This window comes from Chrysochloris asiatica, unplaced genomic scaffold (assembly GCF_000296735.1).
Source record: "Chrysochloris asiatica unplaced genomic scaffold, ChrAsi1.0 scaffold00048, whole genome shotgun sequence".
NCBI lineage: Eukaryota > Metazoa > Chordata > Mammalia > Afrosoricida > Chrysochloridae > Chrysochloris > Chrysochloris asiatica.
Genome location: NW_006408566.1, coordinates 13,176,755 through 13,189,624, shown reverse-complemented (window position 1 = coordinate 13,189,624; position 12,870 = coordinate 13,176,755). Strand labels below are relative to the sequence as shown.

General features: G+C 35.5%; 1 protein-coding gene across 1 annotated transcript in view; it reads left to right on the top strand.

Moving 5' to 3' along the window:
- Positions 1-12,870, top strand: part of ATG4C (autophagy related 4C, cysteine peptidase) — a 105,094-nt gene that overhangs the window by 26,333 nt on the left and 65,891 nt on the right. The window contains exons 3-5 of the mRNA XM_006862469.1: positions 947-1,180; positions 3,898-4,228; positions 5,933-6,003. Of these exons, the coding sequence (XP_006862531.1) occupies positions 947-1,180; positions 3,898-4,228; positions 5,933-6,003 (636 nt within the window). The remainder of the gene's footprint in view (positions 1-946; positions 1,181-3,897; positions 4,229-5,932; positions 6,004-12,870) is intronic.

Sequence of the window (12,870 nt, the reverse complement as noted above, 5' to 3'; positions counted from 1 at the left end):
ATGTATGATGTTCTTGATGTCATCCCACAACTCTTCTCGTCTTTGGTCTTTAGTGTTTAATGTATCAAATCTGTTCTTCAGATGATCTCTAAATGCAGGTGAGATATATTCAAGGTCATATTTTGGCTCTTGTGGACTTGTTTTTATTTTCTTCAGCTTCAGTTTGAATTTGCATATGAGTAATTGATGGTCTGTTACACAATCTGCCCCAGGCTTTGTTTTCACTGATGATTTGGAGCTCTTCAATTTGTCATTCCTGGCATAGTAAACTATGTGGTTGTCAGATTCAAAATGGCCAATACCAGTCTATTTCAGTTCACTAATGCCTAAGATATTGATGTTTATGCATTCCATTTCATTTTTTACAACTTCTAATTTTCCCAGATTCATACTTTGTACATTCAATGTTCCAATTTTCAGTGAATGTTTACAGCTATTTCTCTTTATTTTGAGTTGTGCCCCATCAGCAAATGAAGATCCTGCGGGCTTTTCTCCCCTGTGCTTTACTCCATTTGCATCATCACGGTCAACTCTACTTTGAGTTGGCAGCTCTTCCCCAGTCGCATTTTGAGTGCCTCCCAACTTGAGGGGCTCATTTTCTAGCATTATATCTGACAGTGTTTCTCTGCTATTCATAAGATTTTCAGTGAGTAAAGATTCGGAAGTAGTTCGTGACTCCTTCTGCCTAGTCTGTCTTCATCTGGAAGTTCATCTTAAAACCTGTCCAGCATACCTGCTGTTATTTAAAATACGGTGGCATAGCTTTTAGAATCACAACAACTCACAAGCTACTACAGTACAACAAACTGACAGATGAGTGGTAGCCGTTTGGTTTTAAGTGGAAACTGTCACTTTAAATTTGAAGGAGTCCAGTAATGGTAATATAATACTACCATTGATATTTCTTTGCTTGGTTGTTTTTAGATTATATATTTTTGTTTTATAGATGAAAATAAGATGTTTCCTGCAAACACAAGATGTGCAATAGAAGACTGTGTAATCTCGGGAAATGTAGAAGAATTTCGTAAAGATTTTATTTCTAGAATATGGCTGACCTACAGGGAAGAATTTCCTCAAATAGAGGGCTCAGCTTTGACAACAGACTGTGGTTGGGGCTGTACATTGAGAACTGGCCAGATGCTGTTGGCTCAAGGACTCATTCTACACTTTCTTGGTAGAGGTAAATCAACATATCTTTGTTTTTGATTAAATTTGAACTCCAGATTTCAAACTGCATAAAATTCCCTGAGGTTAATTTCTTGACTTCATTATATTTTCTAAAGTTGTAATGTAGTCGTGTACCTATCTAGGTATAACTGATATATAAACTTTTATGAGTCCCTTTTCAAAAATACAGATGAAATATACTTGTTATTCTTCATCACCTCAGTTAATTCAGTAATTTCCATTTCTAGTAGCTTTTGGATTTTGTTGTTGTTTTTATTTCCTTTCCTTAGAATTTTCTGAGATTACCTCCATTTCAGCAGCAACTGTGCAGGGCAGTAACAGTGACTTTGGGAAGATGAGTAATGTTTTAGATTATTTAAATCAAATAAATTATTTTAAGCTATTTATTTATCCTTGTTTATTTTCTCCCTCTATATAAATAATAATTTATGATTATTTTGTTCTTATAAATATATTTTATTCTTTATAAATATATTCAGTCATATTGAATTCATAAGGCATATTCTTAATAGTCATCAATCTCAGTCTTTTAGACTTTCAGAATGTCACTGATGTCTAACTTGCATATATATGTGTGTATGTATATATACACACACATACATATGTGTGTGTCTGTATCCATATATACGTATGTATATAGATACATACACACATATATGCTTTTCCCCCTAATGTGCCACTTTCGTTACTATTTCTCTTATCCCATTTTTACAATGTTTACTTTTAAGGTGATTTTAGATTAGTATTTTAATATTACATTTTTAATATGAAGTTTTTAAAATTTTTTATTTTAATAATAGACAGTTTCCTTGCAGTGCACGACAAATATTTTATAATCTTTGAATATAGACTGCCAATGATGTAATTTAGATAATTTTATTAAAGAATGGTATGGAGCATGCAAAAAAAAAAAAAGACTTTTTAGGGAGTATTTTTCTGGAGTGGCCTATCTTTCAAGTCATAGACAAGGGATGAAATATTTTTCATAGTTCTGACCATATAGTTCTCTAAATCTGTGATTCCTTTTGTTAAATTATAATGATATGTATATTTGAGGCTGTCTTATTATTTAGAACTGTGAAGTAAAACCTGTTTGATATTTTTGTTCTTCAGTCTTTTATGTCTTCATTTATTAACTTTTCATATACTATTGTTGTTGGTAAGTGCTGTTGCATCAAATGTGACTCATAGTAATGCTACAGGGTTTCCGAAGAGCATCTGCTGGGTTTGAATTGCCAACCTTATAGGGTCTCTAGTTCAGTGCTTATCCTACAGCACCACACCACGAGTTTGTTTCATTTACTAAATTGTTATTACGATCTAAACAATGATTAGGTTATTTTTAAATGATTATATATAAAAAAGTTTTAAAACAAAAATGGAAACTTCTGCAGTCCAACTTTTATTTTAATGTATAATACAAATAAAATCATTAAAAAAAAATTCTGCTTGTAGGAATAGTGTGGCTGATCATAGACATAGTTTTTGTGCTTTCTGTAGTGAAAACTGGGTGTCTGCTAAAGAGCATGAGTAGTGGGACACAGAAACCATCCTTCGATTTCAATACTCACAACAAAGAAAGAAGGACAACGTTGAGAATTATATGTTTGTACCTGTTTTCTTCTTTCTTTTGTTATTCTTGCAGTTTTTCTTCTGATTATAGAAATATACATCCATTTTAGAAATTTTGGAAATTGTAGAAAAGTCCAGAAAATAATAGTACTATGCAATTGTAAACATCTGTAATACATTGACGTACTTTCTTTGCTGGTACTTTATTTTTTAAAGCAGCTTTATTGAGGAATCATTTACATGCTGTAAATTCATTTGTTTATAAAGTGAACAATGCAATGGAGCTCTTGTAGCGTACTGGATTATGAGTTGGGTTGCTAACCTCAAGGTCAGCAGTTCGAATCTACCAGCTGCTCTTTGGGAGAAAGATGAGGCTTTCTGCTCCGGTAAAGATCTGCTGTCTCAGACACCTATATAAGGTTACTATGACTTAGAACCGGCTCTATGGCATATAACCACCACCACAGAGTTCCACAATTATTACAGTAATAAACTTTTAGAACATTTTTAGCAACCCCAAAAGACACCTCATACCTATTAGCAGCCACTTTCAATATATCCCTCTCCCTCTGTAAAAAAGCCATTGCCAGCCTGTCAATTCTGACTCCTAGTGACTCTTTGGAACAGAGTCCAACTGCCCCTTAAGAGTTTCCTTGGCTATAATTTTTATGGAAGTAGATTTGATCTCATAGCATTTAAGCACTTACCCACTGTGCCACCGGGTTTTTCATCCCTCCATAATGTTGGGTTTAAGTGTCACTGAATCAATTTTGACTCATAGTAACCCTGTGTGGGATTTCATTTCTTCATGATGCTGTTACCATTGACTCATAGCAACCCTGTGTAGGGTTTCTGAGGCTTATAAATCTTTGTGGGAGCAGAAATCTTCATCTTTCTTCCACAGAACTGCTGGCGGGCTTGAACCACTGACTTTTTATTTAGCAATCCATGCTTACCCTACAGAGCCACAGCAATTGGCAATCATATATCTACTTTCTCTGTGAAATTTATTGGTGCTGAATTTTCTATTTTAGTAATCCATATTTCCTTTAATGAATTATTGCAAACTGATTTTACTAGGATTGTTAAAATCTAACTCTTTAAAAGATCTGAACACCTTGCTTTGAAACTATATAGCTTGGACCTGGCCTGATGCTTTGAACATTGAAAACTCAGACTCTGAATCATGGACTTCTCACACTGTAAAAAAATATACTGCATCATTTGAAGCCTCGCTATCAGGGGAAAGTGAACTCAAAACTCCGTCAGTTTCTTTGAAGAAAACGGTTGGGAGATATTCTGATGATCATGAAATGCAAAATGAACTTTATCACAGGAAAATCATCTCTTGGTTTGGTGATTCTCCCTTGGCTCTCTTTGGCTTACATCAGCTAATAGACTATGGAAAGAAGTTGGGGAAAAAAGCTGGAGATTGGTATGGACCAGCTGTGGTTGCTCACATTTTAAGGTAAAATAGTTTAAATTTTTTCCATCTTATTACAGAGATCCTCAGGCTCAGAGATGCTGAATTTTGCAATATGCATATAAAATTGAAACTTTTACAGTTCAAGCGGTATAAGACCGCTTATAAAGGAGCTTTAAATATATTAACAGAAACAACAAAGAAATTCTAGCCCTGTCATTTTGTGACTCTAGTTACATTTAGTGTATTTGCTGACAAGTTGTTTCTCCTGCTTATAGGTCCAGGTGTCCAAGATCTCTTTCTAACCCAGGTTTTCATTAGACTACCTTACTGGAATGCTCTGAAAACGAACAACTCTCTCAACGTTGGAACGTGCATAACATAGTCTATTTGTCTCTTTTTTTTAAATAGTGTAACCTGAGGGCTGTAATGTACTGATAGTGTAATGAAATGTCCAGCATGGAAATTGATGTTTTCAGCATTTCTTTGCTCACATCAAATTCCTGAGAGTTGTAAATGTATGGGTCTATTAATATTATAATTATGTCATAGTGAAAATAAAAGGTCTGTGACAGGGTGGTTAGGAACAAGTCAGAAGTCAAATTTCAATATACCTCAGGATTTTTATATGCTGTGTGTTAAGATACTACTTAATTTTTGTTTGTTTTTAATTGCTTTATATATGTTAGGTAAATTAATTCCATTTAGAAAATATGTTCCAATATTATCATTAACTGAATTATTAATATGTCATCTGTGTATGCCATATAAGGTAAATTTACTCCATTTAGAATAATTAATTTCAAGTTATTTTAAAGAATTTTGAACTATTAACATGATTTTATATTTTTTTGGCTAAATACTTACAGTTCAAGTGTATTTTCCTAATGTGATTAGTTAAGATCAATTGTTTTTAATAATATCAAGGCCAATTTGGTATGACAATTATGAAAGTATAGTCATAAAATACAGCTTCTACACTGCAGGCTGTTATGTTCTGTACCCAAGATGTCAAGAAAGTTTTTCTGTTAAGGACGAAATAATGTAAATAGTAAACATGTCAGGTTTTTGTGGGTCTTACAAGGTTTCTATTCCACAGTCGTCTTTGTTTGTTTTTACAACCTGTAGAAAGATCATTTTTGTGTTTGTAGGCTGTACAGAAGCAGGCCATGGGCTGTACTTGGTTTATGAGCCATAGTCTGCTGATCTTTGTTCAATGTTAGCACATAGAAATAAGCATCATAAGAGAGGTTACGTTAAAGAATTATAAAAACACAGTTCAATAAAAACATATTTCCATCATTTGCATGATTTCCTTCTATAGATATGATTGCTGGATCTTATTTTACATCATGTGAGCTTCCTAGAACATTATACTCAAGTAGAAATATTTTTAAATTTGCACTCATAGGATTCTAAGACTTGACATTTGGAAATTCATTTGACAGGTTTTCCAAGTTCTTTTAAAGCAGGAATAAAAATTGTATCATTATTTTAAAGAAAAGAAACAGATTTTCAGATGTGTACCAGAGGGCAAAGCAGTCATTTGCTCCTAGTCAGTTATGTAAGTGAATATAAAGTAAATATTCAACTTTGAAAAATTTTACTTGATTTCTGATACCACTCAGGTGATAGTTTTGAAACCAGACACTATAGGAAAGTCTGGAAAATGATTTCTCCCCTACTCCCCCTAGACTAACTGTAAATGTTACTTAAGATTTTAAAAGATTATATTTATTATTTTCTTAGAAAAGCAGTTGAAGAAGCAAAACATCCTGATTTGCAAGGAATAACTATTTATGTTGCTCAAGACTGTACAGGTAATGAATATATAGAGTTCTAATGATTACCTATTTTGTTTGAGCTTATCTTTTCATTTATGCTGTAAATGATTATAAAGGTAGAGACCATGTTGTATGCATTTTCATTCCTACATAGCACCCTAGCTGTAATGGTGGTGGTGGTTGTGTACCACGGGGTCAGTTCCGAGTCATAGAGACCCTGCATATGATTTCCAAGGCTGCAAATCTTTGCAGGAGCAGAAAGCCTCATCCTTTTCCTGTGGAGCAATTAGTAGATTCTTACTACTGATCTTATGATAATCATCACAGCTCTCAATCCACTACGATACCAGAGCTCCTATATTAGGCACTTGTTAAATATTTGTTGATTGAATATATACTATGATTTATTAGTTGTGATATTAAGATACTTCGAGAAGATGCCAACATTTGAATTATTTGCTTTCTAAAATATGGGCGGGAAATTCTGTCATAAGTATTTACTTGGGCTCCATGTTTGCCAGATGATACGATTTCAATCTCACTGATGGATATGCTTCAAAGAAGGACACTTAGAGAAACTGAATGTTTTTCTCAGTGCTTCTATAAGTGCTTCATCTCTTGTACTGAATGTATATCATGTTGCTGTTGTCCTTCTGATTTTTACTTTGTTTTATTGTATTGGGTCTTCTATTTAATGACCAGTTGTTGTTGTTAGATGTCATCGCGTTGGTACTGACTCATAGCGACCTTATGCAGAGCAGAACAAAACACTTGCCCAGTCCTGAGCCAACCTCACATTTGTTGCCATGCTTGAGTCCATTGAGGCTACCACATTGTCAATCCATCTAGATGGGGGTCTTCCTCTTTTTCTCTGACCCTCCACCTTACCAAACAGGATATCCCTCTCTAGTGAATGATCCCTCCTGACAATATGTCTGAAGTATGAGAGATGAAGTTTGGCTATCCTGGCCTCCAAGGAGCACTCTGGCTGCACTTCTTCCAACACAGATCTGTTGGTTCTTTTAGCAGCCCATGGTACTTGCAATATTCTCTTCCAACACCATAACTCAAAAGCATCAATTCTTCTATGGTCTTCCTTATTCATTGTCCAGCTTTTGCATGCATATGAGTTTATTGAAAATACCATGGCTTGGATCAGGTGCACCTTAGTCCTCAAGCTGCCATCTTTGCTCTTCAACACTTTAAAAAGGTCTTGTGCAGCAAGCAGATTTACCTAATGCAATACATCGTCTGATCTCTTGACTGCTGCTTCCATGAGTGTTGATAGTTGATCTAAGAAGAATGAAGTCCTTGACAACGTCAGTCTTTTCTCCATTGATAACAATGTTGTTTATTGGTCCAGTGGTGAGGATTTTTATTTTCTTTACATTGAGATGCAATCTATACTGAAGGTTGTGCTCTTTGATCTTCATCAGTAAGTAATAGTTTCAAATAAGCTGCCTCATGCTGTTAAATTTAGTTTTTTACAAAAATGTTCTCAGTAGTATAAAATATGTTAGTGTTTTAGAATAAATTGAATATCTTTCAAGCATGTATAATGCTTTATAAAGGTAGCTACAAAATGGTAAGGCTGCTCTGATAATTGGCTAGTGTTTGTAGTGTGGAAAGAACGTTTACGAAAGTCACATGCATTTTTATTTTACCTTTTGTTAAGGTTAATTTCTTCTCTAAGAAAGGCTGAAAACCATAATTATAGACATATGAAAATGAAAGTTAAAAATTTTCAGATGAGTATGATTTTTGCAAGCACTTTATTTGTTTTTGCCACCACTCATCTGTCAGTTTACTGTACTGTGGTAGCTTGCATGCTGCAGAGTTTCTGGAAGCTATGCCACTTGTATTTTAAACACCAGCAGGGTCACTCGTGGTGGACAGGATTCAGATGAGCTTCTAGACTGAGACTTTACTAAGAAGGAGAGACGGACTACTACAGAATATTAAGTCACTGAAAACCTTATGAATAGCAGTGGAACACTGTCAGATAGCACAAGAATATTGAATATTAAAACATGATGAAGAGCACCAGAATGCTTTCAGATATAGTGCTGAAAAATGTGCCCTTCAGGTTGGAAGGCACTCAAAATATTACTAGGGACGAATTGCTTCTTCAAAGTGGAGTTGACCATGATAATATGAATGAGGTAAACCTTTTGGGACCTTCATTTGTTGATGAGGCACAATTCCAAATGAGAAACAGCTATAAAAATATGTTAATAATCAGAAAATGGGATGTATGAATCTAGGAAAATTGGAAGTTGTCAAAAATGAAATGGAATACATAAGCATCAATATCCTTGGCATTGGTGAGTGGTAATTGACTGGTATTGACTATTTTGAATCTGACGAGCACATGGTTTACTGTGCTAGGAATGACAAAGAGGCATGGCATCGTATTCATCATCAAAAAGAACATTTCAAGATCTGTCTTGAAATACAATGCTGTCTATGATAGGATTGTATCCATATACTTATCAGGAAGACCAGTTAATACAACTATTACTCAAATTTATGTACCAGCCACTAAAGCCAGTATTGATGAAATTGAAGAACTGTACCAACTTCTTCAGTCTGAAACTGATCAAACATGCAGTCACAATGTATTGATAATTACTGGTGATTGGAATACAAAGTCTGGAAGCAAAGTTAGAAAACCGAAAGGGAAGAACACACTCAGCATTTTTCAAGTTGAGATAACTGAAGGAAAAAATTCAAGCCTCACTTTGAAGTATTGAAATATTCTGTGGGCAAAATATTGAATAATGCAGACAGCAGCAAAAGAAGGTGGAAGGTGTGCACAGTCACTGTAACAAACAAACAAAAAGTTGATGTCCAACCATTTCAAGAGGCAGCGTATGATCAGGATACTGAAGGAAGAAGCCCAAGGTGCACTAAAGGCATTGTCAAAGAACAAGCCTCCGGAAATTAATGGAATACAAATTGAAGTCTTTCAACAAACTGATGCAGCACTGGAGACTGCCACTCATTTATGCCAAGACAGATTGGAAGAGAACTATATTTGTGCCCATTCTAAAGAGATGTGACCCAATGGAATGCAGAAATAATCAGACAATGTCATTAATATCACATACAGGTAAAATTTTGCTAAAGATAATTCAAAACAGCTGCAACCATACAGAAGTTCTAGTTGGCTTCAGAGGATGATGTGGAATGCATGATATTATTGCTAATGGATCTTAGCTGAAAGCAGAGAGTACCAGAAAGATGTTTACCTGTGCTACATAAAGACTTTCAATTGTATCGTTCATGACCAGCTATGGACAACATGTGGAGAATGAGTATTCTAAAACACTTAATTGTGCTCATGAGGAACCTGTACTAGACCAAGAGGCAGTTGGTTTGAACAGAACAAGGGAACACTGAATTATTTAAAATTAGGAAAGGTGTGTGCCAGGGCTATACTTATTCAGTCTTTATGCTGAGCAAATAATTCACGAAGCTGGATTATATAAAGAAAAATGTAGCATTTGGATTTGAGGAAGACTCATTAATAACCTGAGATATGCAGGTGATATAACTTTGCTTGCTGAAAGCCAAGAATACTTAAAATACTGATGAAGATCAAAGACTACAGTCTTCAATGTGGGTTGCACCTCAGTGTAAAGAAAATAAAAATCCTCACCACTGGACCAATAAATAGCATCATGATCAATGGAGAAAAGATTGAAGTTGTCAAAGTCTTCATTTTGCTTGGATTAGCCATCAACGCTCATGTAAACAGCAGTCAAGAAATCAAAGGACATATTGCATTAGACAAATCTGCTGCACAAGACCTCTTTAAACTATTAAAGAGCAAAGATATCAATTTGAGGACTAAGGTGTGACTGATCCAAGCCATGGTCTTTGCCATGGTCTTTTCAATAACCTCACATGCATGTGAAAATTGGACAGTGAATAAAGAAGACCATAGAAGTTTGAGTTATGGTGTTGAAGGAGAATATTAAAAGTACCATAGACCGCCAAAAGAATAAACCAATCTGTGTTGGAAGAAGTACAATCAGAATTCTCCTTAGAAGCCAGGATAGCTAACCTTTATCTCTCATACTTGGGACATACTATCAAAAGGGTTCAGACCCTGTAGAATGAACTCATGCTTGGTAAAGTGGAGGGGTCAGTGAAAAAGATGAAGCCCTGCAATGAGATGGATTGGCACAGTGGCAGCAGCAGTGGGCTCAAGCTTAGCAACGATTGTGAGGTTGTCGCAGGACCTAGCAGTGCTTCGTTCTGTTGTGCAGAAGGTCTCTATAAGTCAGTACTGGCTTGATGGCACATAACAACAACGTAATTGTTTTTAAGGTGGAAAGGCTTACAAATAAAAATGGCTGTTTTAACAGTTCAGTTAAGCCTGAGGATGTGCTTAAGCACTTAAATATTAAATTCCTTCATGAATTTGTCCTCTGTGCTTCCTTTCTTAATATCAGTCAGCCTTGGTCTTCAAGTGCTACATAAAGTTACCTAATTGAACAACAAAGAACACATAATTACTTACTATATAAGTGATTTATATAATTTGAAGTAGTTCTCAAAATGTTTGCTATAGATAGCCAGGTATCCTAAAGAGAGAGTTTATATAAGTAGTGTGGTTTGATAGATTTAGGATTAGGAATTATAATTATGTAGAACCAGATTTCATCCTGAACTTTTTCTCCTTTGTGTATATTAATATTTCTAAATGTTCCATTTTCCATTCATTTCTCCTTCATTCTATATGCTCTTTCTTGATAGTTGAATCTGTTTATATCATTTTGAGTGTTTAGGACTATAAAGTATATGCTTACTGTTGTTAGGTGCCATTGAGTTGGTTCCTACCCATAGTGATCCTGTATAGGGTTTCCGAAGCTGTAAACTTTTTTTTTTTTTTTAATGTTTTATTGTGAATTATATGATAGTTTACATGGGAGTACTTTAGTTTTACATTCATTCCATCGTATATCATCTCACTGCCATGGTTCCAATCCCCTCCATGCATCCTCAACCACCCAAAGGGTATATCCCAGAAACCCACTCCCTACACTTCCCCCTCCTCCTCCCAGTTTTCAGCCCACAGTCCCTTTCCCTCTCTGTGTCCAAAGTCCCCAGTCATTTCATTACTCCACGTCATCATCTCTGTCTCCATCTCAGGCATCTCTGTTTCTCTGGGTAGGGTCCCGCTCTCGGTTCTTCTCTGTTGATGGTTTCAGAGGCCGAAGCTGTAAACTTTTACAGAAGCAGAACACCTCATCTTTTTCCCTCAGAGCTACTGGTGGGTTTAAACTCCGGACCTTGTGGTAGCAGTTCAGTGCTTATCCTACAGCATCACCAGTCCTTTCACAGTTTATACTAGGACTTAGAAAACTTTATTTCTAGTCTTGCTTCATGTAATATGTTGTTGTTAAGTGCTGTCGAGTTGGTTCCGATTCATAGCAACTTTGTATATGGTTTCCAAGTAGCTGGTGGGCTCGAAACACTGACCTTGAGGTTCATAGACCAGTGCTTATCGTATGGAGCTACGATGCTCCCCAAGTAATATGAGGCTACTGCCCTTAAACATCTCCGCCTACTTAGATTTTCAACAAATACTTCAAATTCATTTTATTTCCCTTTACCCTTTTCAACAAATACTTAAAATTCATTACACTGCCCCTTTCTTTTACTATTTTCTCTTGACTAGCAATATTATTTTTGCAATCCACATACAAACTAGAGCCCTTTCCTTTCTCATCACTTATATCAGGCCAGTCACAAAAACTTACCAGTAAATACTTTAAAAAGGCTTCTGAAATCTGTTCTCTCCCTTCCACTCTTTGTTATTTTAAAACCTTATCTCTAACTTGGATTTTAGTTTCATTTTCCTTTCTGTGTTTCTTCCCTTTTTGATCCATCTAATCAAAAGAAATCTGATCATGTTCCTTATTTATTTAATAGCTTGTGCTGTCCATTAACTCTAATCTCAAGTTATGTAAGTATATAGAACACATGAAGTCCTTTACAATTTGGTCCATGAAGTCCTTTACAGTTTGGCCCAATCCATGATGATGCATGGAGGGGATTGTAGTCATTGCAATGAATTAATGAGCATAAAACATGTTCGCCCTTGTAAACTGTCATTCAATTCACAGTCAAAACTTAAAAATAAAAATTTATACTTGTCACCTTGTAATGATCTGTTTCTCCCTTGTAGACTGTTGCTCATTAAGGTACCATAAGTAGGATAAGGATATCAGAATTGTATCAGTGAGAATCATTACACTGGGTCAGAATTGGACTAAATCAGAGCTCTTAATTATGTTGGAAGTTAAGGGAAAGTCCCAAAACTATTGACCACTTCCTTCTTTTCCCTGAATCATTTTATTTACTAATTTTCTGGAACTTTACTCTTCAAGTTTTCCTTCTACCTTCTTATCCACTTCTTTGAAGGTTTTTTCTTTCTCTGATATCTCAACAATGTTTGTCAGTTAGTGTGAAACTTTGGATTTCATCTTTTTTATATATAACACTGATTTTAATTTTCCCCAGCTCATAGCTTTAAGGAGTCCTGGTGTGGTGCTGTGGGTTAATGTGCCAGACTGTAAAGTCATTTGAACTGCAAGGTCAGCGATTCAAGGTCACTAGCTGCTCCTTGGAAACCCTATACAAGGTTGCTATGGGTTGGAACCGACTCAACTGCACTTCACAATAAAAACAACAAAGCTTTAAAACACCATCTGTATACTGGAAGCCCCCAACTTTATAGGTCTAATCTGGACCTTCCCTACACTAATCTTTAACCCCCCAACTTCCTGCTCAAATGCTCTCCTTGAATATTTAATAGCCATCTTACACTTAGCATACCCCAAATTGGATTTTCAACCCTCCTTCCTAAACCTGACCCTTCCTTGTTGTTTT